Source organism: Pygocentrus nattereri, chromosome 14 (assembly GCF_015220715.1).
Source record: "Pygocentrus nattereri isolate fPygNat1 chromosome 14, fPygNat1.pri, whole genome shotgun sequence".
In the NCBI taxonomy this organism is placed as follows: Eukaryota; Metazoa; Chordata; class Actinopteri; order Characiformes; family Serrasalmidae; genus Pygocentrus; species Pygocentrus nattereri.
The window spans coordinates 22493519-22507441 of NC_051224.1; the positions used below are offsets into that span (position 1 = coordinate 22493519).

At 40.3% G+C, this 13923-nt stretch overlaps 1 protein-coding gene across 2 annotated transcripts; it reads left to right on the forward strand.

The window, feature by feature from the left end:
• The first annotated feature begins 756 nt into the window (after nucleotides 1-756).
• rundc1 (RUN domain containing 1) lies at nucleotides 757-12198 on the forward strand. 2 transcript variants are annotated; one of them, XM_017710385.2, is made up of 6 exons: nucleotides 757-1292; nucleotides 3323-3331; nucleotides 6223-6381; nucleotides 7810-8008; nucleotides 8949-9044; nucleotides 10775-12198. In XM_017710385.2, the coding sequence occupies exons 1-6, from the start codon at nucleotides 909-911 to the stop codon at nucleotides 11644-11646; spliced, it is 1719 nt and encodes a 572-aa protein (XP_017565874.1). In that variant the 5' UTR covers nucleotides 757-908; the 3' UTR covers nucleotides 11647-12198. The 2 variants fall into 2 exon arrangements, with proteins under 2 accessions (XP_017565874.1, XP_017565875.1); XM_017710386.2 differs by lacking the exon at nucleotides 3323-3331.
• The last annotated feature ends 1725 nt before the right edge of the window (nucleotides 12199-13923 follow it).

Below are 13923 nucleotides of genomic sequence, written 5' to 3' on the forward strand. Positions count from 1 at the left end.
CCTGACTGCTTTGAAAACAGTTTTCAGTACAACTTTCAAGTTCGTCATTAGCTTTAACTGCAGCTAAAATGCAGCTGGTGTGTTTGGTGACATGACCGGTGTGGAAATCGGTGTGGAGTCGGAGCACATTACGTTGCAGTGCATGCTGGGGACTGTAGTGCAGGGCATTGTGAAACGGGCTGATATTAACAGAAAATGAAAATACTTCTGCGGGTCGGAGAGAATTATGACACACAGGCTTTAGGACGTGGACAGTTTACACTCTGTCATCGAGGACCTTCAATCTGGCACTGTCTTTCACCTCATCTAAAAACTGTAGGCCTGTCATTTTCAGGGTAAAACTCACCCGCTCTCACTCAAAGAAACCTAAACGTAAAACAGCCCATTACGTGTGTTTTTGTCTGTTTGTTTCTTATTAAATTGAAATTTAATATTTTTTTTCTTTATAAAAGCCCGTTTCCAAAGCGTTCCCTGCACATTATTTTTTGTTTTACTTTACTGTTCCTTCTTGGGCAAATAATAAACTAAATAAAATAAAAAAATAAACAAGAGTTCTGATGAATGTGTCATCGCTAAGCCCGTCAATGAGCTGTGCGTAAGCTGACGTCATCACGCCCTGGTTGAATCCCAGGCGACGCACGTCATCATGCTGATCTGTAAAGCAGGCGGATGGAGCTTCGCCGCGTTTTGAGCCAGATACGGATGTTTGCAGATCGCCGGTTTGTTTCTGTTTTTTTTTATTACGGATCTCCTCGCTTTACGTTGCTGCGTCGCTCCGTCCGGTTCACCGAGAGCGGCTGATCAGACCGTCGATGGACGAGTAAACGCTTCGAGATGGCGCAGCACCTCTCGTAGAGATTAAGGGGATTAAAACGCGAGCTTTTCGTGTTTGTTTTTTTTTAGTCGTCATGTCCACCGAGGATTTGTCCACCTCGGACAGCGAGGCTCCGGGGGCCGCAGCCGGGGAGCGCTGGGCGCCGGTGGGCGCCGTGGCGAACCCGGAGGAGGAGGAGTGGAGCTCGGGCAGAGTCGGGACGGAGCCGCCGGCATCCACGGAGCTCGAGCCCTGCTCACCGGCCTCCAAGCTGCGGCGGCTGGAGGACGAGCGCGAGCAGCTGCGCGCGGCGCTGCTGGCCGTCAGCTCGCACTTCGCCCAGGTGCAGTTCCGCCTGCAGCAGGTGGCGCGCGCGCCGGCCGACGAGCGGGAGCGCACGCGAATGCTCCAGGAGCTCGAGGAGTTCGCCTTCCGCGGGTGCCCGCACGTGCTGGGGCACAGAGGGCGCGAGAACCCGGTGAGGATCACAAGGAGGATGAATGGTGGTGTTTATATCGCTGAAGTTGAAGCAGAAATGCTGTTGAAATTGTTGTTGTTTATGTTGCTGAAGCTGTTTTTGTTTTGAAGTCGTTGTTGCTGCTGTTAATGTTGAGGTTTCTGTTGTTGTTGTTGTTGTTGTTGTTGTTGTTGTGTAGTAGTAGTAGTAGTTGTTGTTTTGTAATTGAGGTAGTTATTGTGTAGTTTTGTGTTGTTTTGTGGTTATTTTCTAGTTGTTGTTTTGTAGTAGTTGTTATTTTGTGTTTGTAGTAGTTGTAGTTTTTGTTGTTAATAGTAGATTTATGTTTATGTAACACCATTAAACCAATACATCACACATAAACAACACCAGCATGTCATTAGTATGTTCTATTTGTGTTAACAGGTCAGTCTGAAATCAGAAGTAATAAGATTGCGTCCCCCTGAAAAGTTTTCGTGCCCTTGAAAACGCAGTGGATTTTGTATGGAGGAACGCAAGAGGGAAAGCAAACATTTTGTGAAGGCAGTGCTGCTGCAAATGTTGTTTTTCTGCACTAGCACTTTAGGAGCTTCATAACAGTTGGAACTCTGTATGGTGCAGCAAAAAGTTTGTGGACTCTAAATCTTTGGCAGTTCTTACTCATATGTGTCCACATATCATCAATGTCCAAAGAAAATGAGTATCTCAAAAACTGTACCTTTACAGGAGAGGCCAAAAACATTCTTTACTTTCAGTGTCAGTTGATGGAAATAGACGAGGCGTTTTTTGAACAGCGATTGTTTTTCTCCGATATTTATCATTTTTTCACTTTTTTCATTAGAAAAATGAGTCTACATTACTTTTAACTGCTGAATATTTTTGCTTTAATGCTTTCCTTGTTAACTTTAAACATGTGAACAAAAACAACAAAAGTTCTACGGCACAGTAAATAAGAAAAACCTCACAGGCTGTGAGTGTATTGCAGTTCTGAGGTGAAATGGCAGTGTATAGGTTGTAAACATGAAACGTTGCAGAAAAAACAACATTTATTACCGACATTTCCTCCCACATTACTGTGTTGAATTAATGATCATTTGTTTACTTAATTTGGAAAATTGTAACCGAAAGCTATTTAAATTCAATCATGTTCTGAAACACAGTCGGCTCCACAGCAGCTCCACCTCACAGCTTACAGGATGTAGAGGATCTGCTGCGAACGTCCAGATTCCCGATACCACAAGGGATCTTCAGAGCTGTTGTGGTGGAGGACCAATAGTAAATTAGGCGGACGTTATAATGTTTGGCCTCATCTGCGTATCACAGATAGGACATTTGAATCTTTGCATGGTTAAGTGTTTTTGTCTATGATGGAAAGTTGTAATCTTTGGTAAAGCGAGTAAATGTGTAGTTTAGATGCTGTCAGCGCTGACCAATCACAGCACTGAACACCCTCAGGAAATGAAAGACTCTGTTTGGATGCACTTTCTCTGATGAAAGTGTTTCTAGAGAATGTTATCAGCACCGATCTGGACCAAACAGCATAAAAGAGGCGGTTATTTACTGTTTATAAGCAGGGCTGCTTCTGAACATTTGGGGGACTCTAAATAACATCCTATTTGCTGGTCCCCACCCACCCCAGTCCTATTATTTTGTTTTGAAGAATGAATAAGAGTTAATACCTCAGTCATTTTAAAATGAAACAGAGCATATAAGAAATAATTACTTATAATATCTGTATATAATTTAAGTTTTCATTATTTATTGGAGCCAAAACCATCATAAGACCCTGATTGATGCATTGATTGATGCCTCCAAAGCCCTTTTTCGGGCTCATTAACGGCGGTTTGTACGTTTATAGCAGGAAACAGTCCTGTTTATAGGGTTTATGGCTCCTACAATGAGTTTCTCATTCTCAGTCTCTCCACCTTCATTATAATGTCCATCAGTTTTAATGTTTGTCTCCCATTTAGCTAAAAATCTGATCATTTTTCAGCAGCTTGATTTAAAGATGTTATTTTTTGTCCCTTTTTTCTCACATGCTTTGCTTGTAGGAGGAGCTGGTGAGTATAAACACCCTGATCTACATGCTTTTCCATGTGCAAAAGAAATTAAAATTTAAATGAAATGTAAAAATATGTTTGAAAATGTGCTTTACACACTCGTACTTTAGTGTGTGAAATTTACTTCGGACTGAAACAGTGTCTTTGAAATGCCTTTCACATTTAAAAAAAATGCATGCCCGTGTTTTTCCCCCCATTTGAATTTGGGTCATTCTCCATCTGGAGTGGGAATTCAGGTGGGTTAAAAAAATCTTTCATCCCAAAACTAAACAAGCGTAATATGTCCATTAATAGAGCTCAAAATACTACAATAGAATTTAATATGAGTCCTGATCACACCATTCATCAATATGTCTGTGACAAATTCATTTTTTAAAATAAAATATGTGTTTTCTAACGTCTTATTCTCCAGGGTATCTTTTGGTTTTTCCATCTGAATTTACATGACCAGATCGAAAGGCAAATTATTCCGTAACTGCAGGAAATAAATAAGATTTTTTATTTTATTTTTTATTTTTTTGTAAAAGCTCCCTGAAATGAACAGAACATGTGTTTTATGATCACACATATTGCTTTATGCTTACAATTTTCTGCTGAAAGCCAAACATCTCAGACGCTCTTTGTATTATTTTATAAAAATCAATTTTAAAGAGCATATCATGTTTATAGTTTATAGCCCAGATTTGTGGTAAAATGGGTCAACTTTCAGTAGACAACAAAATTTGTGATTTCAGCTTCTTTTATTATAAGAGTTTAAAATTCCATCACCATCTATTTGACTGAAAAGAAGACGGTTACAGCCTCATATGACACCCACCTTTTGAAATATGAAAGTTATGAAGAATATGACGTTTTGGATCCACCGTGGTTTCAAAGAGTTTGAAAGGTTAAATGCAGTAAAATGTAAAAAAAAAGTGTTAAAAACATTGTTTTGTATTATAAATAGTTGAAAGTTGGTTTAATGAAGAGCTGTTTTATAGATGCAGAGCGACTATGAAACAAGATAAATAATGAAAAATCAGAGAATCATAAGGGAAAAGTGTTATTTAATGATAGCTCAGCTGTGTAAATGGACATACTGACTTTTGATCTGTAGGTCTCTGTTCATAAACATAAGCTAACCAAAACTAATTTACTATAAAATGAAAGTGTTTGTATGAGTTCAGTAAAAAAGAAACATGTCAGTCACGACTGCATATGTGTACATATTTCTATATTCTGCTCTATTTACACAAAGTTAGGTTAGTCCATCATTTAGGTCGATGTATGTATTTTTATGCAGCTGCAGTGACGTTGAACCGTGTGCTGCACTGGGTCGGTATGAAGCTTTGAGCTTCTTTCGTTTTGACGTTACGTTTTTATACATACAGAAACCAAAAGGAATGACAGATTTCTCAAAATGTAGTGGAGTAAAAAGTCAGATATCTGACTTTGAAATGTAGTGCAGTGAAAGTAAAAAGTCGCCCAAAATGGAAAAACTTAAGTAAAGTACAGATACAGAAAAAACTACGTAAGTACAGTAACTAATTACATTTACTTAGTTACTGTCCACTACTGCAAATGGAGAATGACCCAATTGACTAATTTTCAATACCAGTTGTAGCCTCATATGCTCCTTGGATTTACCGGTGGTTCCAAACTGTATTCATCAGTATCATATTCTTCATAGCTTTCATATTTCATAAGCTACATTCAGAAGGTGGGCGTCATATGAAGCTGTAACTGTTCTTTCCAGTCAAGTGTGAAGTAATTTTAAACCTTTATAATAAAAGAAGCTGAACTCACCAATTTTTTCTACTGAAAGTCGACTAATTTTTCCACAAATCTGGGCTGTAAACTCACACTTGGCATCTCTTCAGTGATATGCAATGTAAAAATTACGTTTATAAAATAATACATAGAGCTTCTGAGATTTTTTAATGTGTGATCGTAAAACACTTTTTCTATTAATTGGGGGGGGGTTAAAAATTTATTTCATGCAGTTACTGAATAATCTGCCTCATGATTTGGTCATGTAAATTCAGATAGACAAACAAAAATATACCCTGGACAATAAGAGGTTAACCTACCCTCATCTGACCTGCCTCAGGGGAATCCCTGATGTCATGCCTTTCCGTCACTGTATTAGCACAAGGGAAGTGTGTTAGATGAGCCATTGAAGGGGCAAAAGACTTACCCAGAAATCATTAGATGCACTCCAAAGCCGAGGCTGCCGCCGAGGTAGTACGGGTCCTCTGTAGGACAGTAGCACTGCTTTATCTGATCCACTCATACCAGTGCAACACACACTAACACACCACCACCACATCAGTGTTACTACATTGCTGAGAATGAGCCACCACCCAAATAGTACCTGTGCCTGCTCTGTCCATGGGGACCTGACCACCGAAGAACAGGGTAAAAGGGGGCTAACAAAGTATCAGAGAAACAGATGGACTACAGTCTGTAACTGTAGAACTACAAAGTGCACCTGTATATTAAGTGGAGCTGATAAAATGGACAATGAGTGTAGAAACAATGAGGTGGTCACAATGTTATGCCTGATCGGTGTATAATTTAAATGGATTATATTACAGTTATGTTCCATGACTAAAGGTACTGAGATGAAACCTTGAGGGGCCACCCCAGTGACATTTAGTATAGAAGTATGTAGGCCTTAACAGAAGTATGTAGGCCTTATGTTGGAAGAACAAGCACATCTAAGTTGGTTAAACACATCAGCCTAATTAATGACGACTACAAAAACAGCAGAAAATGCAAAAGTATTTTATTTATTGTACATAGGGCCAAAATGTATACCAGTGCTGTGTTTTAAATGTGCAAATGTCCACCATTTAGCCCCCCCCACGGCACCACCACCTTTCTCACTGTGTTTGTATGCATGTGTACAGAGTGAGAGGGAGCAGCGCGAGCGTTTGGAGGCTCAGAGGGAGAAGCAGAAGGAGCTGATCTTTCAGCTGAAGACGCAGCTGGACGACCTGGAGCGCTTTGCCTATCAGGAGGGCAGCTATGACTCACTGCCGCAGTCTGTTGTCATGGAGAGACAAAGGGTACACGTTATCCCATAATATTACAGCGTAATATCATGACTAAAGGTGTTTATCCGTCAGACCTGATACCTTCAGGATGGAGAAGTGGGGTAAAAATATATAGATCTGTTCTGTCTGTGTCGCCTTCCGCCCACAGACCGCTGGGATCGGCTCCAGCACCCCCCCGCGACCCTGAGTTAGAAGCGGCTTAGAAAATGGGTGTTCTGTCTGAATCGTTATGCACATTATACTGTGACTCACTTCATGCTGGGTTTGTTTACAGTGAAACTAAGAGAACAAAGCAGATAAATCAGTCCACATTCATGTTTACACGCAGCCTAATAATCTGTTAATATTCTAGACTAATAGCTCAATCGGAATAGAATACGTCCATGTTAACACCTCAATCAGAATAGTCTAGTCTGATTGAGGCCATTCAGAATACAGTTTCTATCTGACTGAACGAGGTGGTTAAACCTCTAAATAATCCTTTAAATAGAAGAATAATATCTGTGTAAACACCTGTATCTTACTACATTCCCAATTTGAAAGTGTAAGTCCTTTCTGCATATGCGTCATGTCATAGTAAAAGTTTATAACATTCAACATGGCAGAGCAGAAACTGGTCTGCAGAGGAGACGAAGTTTATGCTCTGATATTTAAAAGACGGCAGTGGTACGGATGTCCAGCTTATGTGTCTCAGAACAGGATGTCTTCCTCTTGGCCTTCTTTAACGAGGATATATGATGTAACATGGACATCATTTTAAAGTAATTTAAAACACAAGCACTGCTCACTGCTGCTCATCTCACTCTGACTGGCCTCGTGATGCTGGTTGTCATGGTCAGCATGTAAACAGAGATTTTCCATCAGATTGTTGAATAGAGTGTATTTATGAACAAATTCAGTTCAAATCAGTAATCAGAATGCATTTAGTCGATTCAGAGTGATTCAGAGTGGTTTGGTGTGAAATGGTTCAGATGTATTAACAGTGGTGGTGATGGGAACCATGGGTCGCCATGACTACAACATTTTATTTAACCTCTAAGTGTCTTCTGAGCTTTTATATGCAAGGTTGATGTAAAATAGTGATCAGTCTGAATAAATATGATCTTTTATATGAATTATAATAATAATTTCTTAATAAATTTTTTCTTTTAAAGTCTTCTTTGGGTCCATTGTCCAAGTCGTTTTGGGTCATTACTTTTGGTCCATTCATCATAAAACTTACACACTATATGAAGGACAACAGGAATTTTCAGATTATGCCAAAAACAGAAAAACAACAAAAATGTAGATACAAGGGTTTGTTCCAACAGCACTGATATATATTTATGGGATATCATAAGGTGTCATAAGTGACAGAGAGAGTGTTGCTCTCTCTGCTGTTTACTATCAGCCTTTGTGCTTGGATTCTTTTGGGAAACTTATCTATTTGTGCTGCTCCAGGTGATCATTGATGAGCTGATCAAGAAGCTGGACGTTAATCTGAACGAGGACATTGGGAAGCTGACCCCTGAGGAGCTACGCCAGCGAGTGGACGCAGCCATCGCCCAGATTGTCAACCCTGTCAGGGTTAAAGAGCAGCTGGTGGAGCAGCTCAAAACTCAAATCAGGGATTTGGAGATGTTCATTAACTTCATACAGGGTGAGGAGCAGTGTGGAACGTGAAGAACGCACCCAAAAGGGCCAGACTAAAGGTCAACAATCACACACTGTTGACAGCTTCAAGCTTCCCACGCTGTGTCCAGTTCAGCCCACTAGCTAGGTCTCCGCTAGACACATGAAGCTCCACAGATGCTTTTTTTCTTCACGATTAAATAATATTCAGATTATTGAAAGGGGAACTCCACCCATTTTTCAGAAGTTTTATTAAAAAATAAACTGATTAAGATGTAAACAGAGTCATTCAGAGTGACACTCAGAGGGGTTTGGTGTAAAATGCTCTGTTCTAGAGAAACTTACAGAGTCAGAATTGCTCGCAGTGGTGGTGATGGGAACCAGACATCCACGTCTAAAAGCTCCCTCACAGAAAGTTACTACATCAAATGGTTATGTAGAGTATGTGCTGCCTGATGTTTGTCACATTGGCTTATGATAGTTTTACAGAAAAGTTTTGGGTTAAAATGTATTTTAATACATTTTTAATCTGTTTTGGTAGATGCAGCACATTGTGAGGCAAAATAGTTGCCAAAGAAAACTTACCTTTTCAGATATATGACTGTTTGCCATCATCAACATTATATATAAAAACTCAGAAGCATGTAGCTTCACTGGTGGTTTTGATAGTAAGTAAAATGTCTATATTTGCGTTGCAATCATTGCGACCCCTGGTTCCTATCAACATCGCTGCCAAGAAAACAGAGCCGATAAGTTTCTCTACAGTAAAGCACTACATGACAAACCACTCAGAATGGCTGTTTACATCTCAAGGACTGAATTATTCAGAAATTTTGAAAGATTGGTGTCATTCCCCTTTAAGACTAAACTTGCAATGAAACTTGCATCAATATTTGTACTAAACATTGATGGTAGGTTTTAGTGATTATTATAAGTGTGAGTGAACTAATGTTGATCTTACTACACAGATGAGGTGGGGAACCCTCTTCTGTCAGAGGGAGAGAGCAGCCAGCAAGCTCGAGCATCCGGGCCTAAACCTCGGAGTCAAGGTGGCATGAAGCAAGGTCAGTTTACATACATAGCTCTGGTCTTCTTCAGCCCTGCATCTGAAGATGGTTCCCTAATGTCTGATAATAATTTTCCACAAACTCCTTCATGTTGTTGATGTTGGCTTATGCATTGACAGCTTTATGTATTTCAGAAGTCTTTCATGTTTCTAATTTTTTACCCCTTTTAATGGGTCTGAAGTCCCTAGTTCCACTCAAAAAAGTGTTTTCAAATTTCGTGCATTACCATTGTAAGTGATTTTACTGTAAGGGCCTGGCACAGATTCAGCTTTGTCAAAACTCATGGAATTTACCATTGAAGAGCTTTTTTTGGCTCAAATTAAGCTCAGTCTGGGTCTGCAGACTGACCCTCAAGGATCCTCAATTCAGTTCCTCACTCTCACTGTAGGACTTGTACATTTGTTTTATACCAAGTACTGAATAATTCATAGTGGCTACTGCATACTTTACAGTAGTTACTGCATATTTCATAGTAATTGGTGAATAATTTGTAGTAGGTACTGAACAATTCATAGTAGTCACTGAATTAGTCATTAGATAGTGAATAATTAATAGTCATTACTAAGTTGTATTAAATACAAAATAATGCATAATGTACTATTTTGTAATAGTTAATGTATAATTTATAGAGGTAACTGAATTCATAGTTACTGAAGTACTTAAAGTAGTCATTGGACAAATTCATATTATAGGACGAATAGTTCTGGTCCTAAAATCTGATTGGCTGAATCACGTTCGAAGCCTCACAGCAGCTGAATTATATATTTCTTCCAATCACGAAAAAAACACCCTTTTGCTGTCAGTGGAGTAATCTGTGACTCTCATGCTGCCCGCATGGATCACCGAGTGTACTGATAAAGTAGGAACCCATTTTTTGTCTAACTTATGACTTATGTTCTTATCTAGAACCAGGCTGGTCAACTAGCTAACAGGCTAAAAGAGCCTAAACAGCTCCACCGTTAATATCACAGGTTTGAATTAAAGCACTTACAATCCGATTAACTGTAAATTGGCAGTATAAAAGTCTAAAAATGTCACTTAAATGTCTCACGCACTTCAGAAGTCGCGTCAAACCCAGGCTGACTCCAAAACGGCTCCGTACTCCCTAAACAGAGTTCTAGCTACGAAAGTTTAGAAATTCTAGCCTCTGTAGTCAAACAGTGCATCATTTATTGAGTGTGGATGTGTCAAATGACTATTTCTTAGCTGTATTTTGCTCTGTTGGGCTGCAGAATCCAGTATTTATATTCCTACATAGTGCACTATGTAGGGAGCAGGGAGCCATTTGATATTCAGCCCCAGTGTGAGAAGAGGGTGCAGCTGGATTGGTGCTAAATAAGACTCATGGTGGTAATTTGGTGACCCAAAAAGTACTTATAATGCGAATGTTTCTGTATTAAACAGTGCTGTTATCATATGTTCATTGTTATACAACAAGAAGTGATACCGTACTCTAAAGGAGCTACGTTTCTTGGCGGAATACTTTAAGTAGATTATTATTAATAATAACTTGACATTTTCTGAGAAATTGTGTATTTTATCATATTTTATGTTCTACACCGTATTATAAAAGCAGTAAGCTACTTGAGGCTGTGTGTTATTGTGATTTTATCTTACATAATTAGTTGTAGCTACCAATTAATAAAATAACCGTCATTAACTGAAGGGAAACTTTAGAATTTTTTTTGCCTTCATTTCACGTTCTGTTTCTCTCTCTGCTTCTCCAGTTGACCCAGAACAGGCTCAGAGGCTGCGTGAGACGGGCCTGCAGCTGATCCAGAAGGCTCTGGCTGTGCTGCAGATTTTCGCCCTGAGCCAGTTTGGCTGCGCCGCCAGCCGGATGCCACAGAGTGTGTGGTCCCACGGGGACGGGGCTCAGGACTACGGCCCGTTACTGCAGAAGCTGGAGGGAGCGGTGGAGCGGGTGCGTCTTCAGGCGTCCCAAAGGCAGCCAGCTGGTCTGGAGGAGCACGTAGTCAGTTATACGTCCGGTCTGACTCTGGGTGGCCCTGGAGACGAGCTTACGGCTTCAGTAAGAAAGGACCTGGCGGTGGCGCTGCGGGACCTTTTGGCCCACGGCCTTTACACTCCCTCGCAGGGCATGAGTCTGGTTCTGGCGCCCATTTCATGTTTGCTCCCGTTTAGCCCCTCCCCCCAAACGCTGCACCCCTGGGAGCTGTTTGTGAAATACTATCACTCCAAAAACGGCCAGGCTTTCGTAGAATCTCCAGCACGGCAGCTCTCGCAGTCCTTCAGCCTGCCTCTAGGGGGCAGCAAGGTGACCATCACGCCAAAACAGTCTCTGCTCTGGGCCATCCACAGCGTCCTGCGCGAACACGGGCGCTACAAGCGCAGCGCCGACTCAGAGTTCAAGGCTTTAGTGTGCATGGCGCTCAATGAGCAGAGGCTGGTGTCCTGGGTCAACCTCCTCTGCAAATCTGGCACTCTAGTCCACTCCCACTACCAGCCCTGGAGCTACATGGCCCAGACGGGCTTCGAGGGCGCGCTGAGGATCCTGGGACGCCTCAGCCACCTCAAGTTCAACCTGCCCGTGGACCTGGCTGTGCGCCAGCTCAAGAACATCAAGGACGCCTTCTGATCCCCAGTTCGCATGAAGAGCACGAGGCGTTGAATGTAGCTTTGGAGTCTCGGCTTCTGAGCCAGGCAGGAAAATGCTGGAGAAGGAAGTTTATCTTCTATCTATTTAAATCTAAGTTAATATTTGTCGTAACCCTGAGTTCACTACTGTTGCACTACGTCAACATTCCCTTCCTAGAAAAACGTCTCCTTTTATTCTTCTCGGTCACCAGTTCAGTGATGAGTTCAGCTTCTTACTGTATTCCATAAAAGAGTTTCAAAGCTGACCTGGCTATGCTCCACAATATGTTTTTTCTCCCTAGCGACTGTTGCTAGGTTGGAAAAGCTTTACACAAAGCTGGCGGAAATCCCGTTCAACCTAAAGGGAAACTGTAACACAACTAGATTTGTGTTTATAGTTTTAAATGATCTATTTCATTAATATACACGACCTTTCAAAAGTTCGAAATCGCCGTTTTTTTTTCGGTAAAATAAAAATATCATTGCAGTAACATATCATGGCTGTTGGAGCAAAACTTTGCTGGTTTTCAGTTTTTTACATAATGATTGGACCAAAAGAAATGCCCCAAAATGACTTGGAGCAACCTCTGGTTCCATTGACTTACATTGAAAGTAGAGTTTTTTCCTTCTCCTGTAAAGCTACTATTTTGGAGATACGAGATTTTGTTCTGACAACGGCGATATATAAAATGATCATATTTTGAAGGCGCTACTCTACAACTTCAGAGAAAAGTGAAGATGTATGCAGAACGATGAGCTGTAGAGATGCAGATGATCTTAGTAGCTGAACTAAAATGAACATCCAGAACGACTAGTACTCTTAAGTTCTCAAGATAACGCAAGAAATTTTAGCTTGTTGTATTTCAGTCTGCACTGTGTAAGTATTAGTCATGTTACTTACTTTAGTAAAGTTAGTAATGAATAACAATTGGAATATGAAGTATGATGCCAAACTTATGAACGCTTGTGTCCATGTGAAAGGTCACACTGTTTAGACAGAGTGTAGTCATGTAATCTGACCGTGACTTACAGCTACAGCCAACATTGATGCACAAATCATCCAACTCTAAACAGATAAGGCTTTGTGTGGCTAATCGGTTTCATCAGGATCGTTTCGCTCTTTGCTTTTATTAAGTAGCCTCACTTCGTTGATGTGGCTAAAGTTTAGTTTTTTTGTCATAATGTCTGTATTTATGGTTTTATGATGGGACAAATGTTAATAAATCTATTACAGTACCTTCAGCTGAAGTAGTGGCAGCACAGGCTAACTTGGCTAGCTAGCAGTGATGAAGCTGAAACGAGTCAACTTTCTGATTAGCCCATAATGTTCATCCTCACGATGAACTACAGCAAACCTTTCACGTATGTACACACGTGATATTTACACATGGAAGTAACTTAGAAATGATAACATTCAAAGTTTATTCAATACAATAAAAACTGAACATCATAAAAATCGTAATATCCCAATAAGAATAGATTCATATTTTACTCTAGACAAAGTTAAATGAAACAAACATGTACCACCTAAACGAGCTGACAGAGAGAAATCAGGTACATGCTTTAAAAAGATGGTTCTTTAGTAAACAAAATTGGTTCTGTATAGAACCATGAACACTCAGAGAACCCTTTGCCTGATTAATGGGTTCGTTGTATGGTGAAATGGTTCTTCGGATGGATAGAGAATGTGCTGTGTATGGTTCTGTATAGAACCTTTTTTGAAAAGGGTTCATGTAGCACCAGAAAGGGGTTCTTTGCAATGGTGAAATGGTTCTTTAGATTGATGGATAGTATGTTTTATATGGTTCCATATAGAGCCTTTTTGAGTCTGTTTAGCACCAAAAAAGAACAATGACGTCAAGCCTGTAACAATAGAAGAACCCTTTTTGGTGCAAGGAACGCTTTACTCCTTCAGAGGTTTCTTTGAGTGTTATTGGTTCTATTTAGAACCATTTTGAAATAGGACCATTTTCAATAGAAGAACCTTTTCACCATGCAAAGAACCCTTTAATCATTTAAATGGCTCTTTGAGTGTACATGGTTCTATAGAGAACTATTTCCTTTACCAAACAACCCCTGAAGAACCATCTTGAAGAACCCTCAGGGAACCTTTTCCCCCATGCAAAGAACCTTTTGAATGATTTAAAGGTTCTTTGCATGCTGAAATGATTCTTCAGATTGATGGAGAGTGAATTATATGCTTCCATATAGAACCTTTTTGGGTCTGTATAGCAGTAAAAAGGATCAATGGTGTCAAGCCTGTAACAGTAGGAGAACC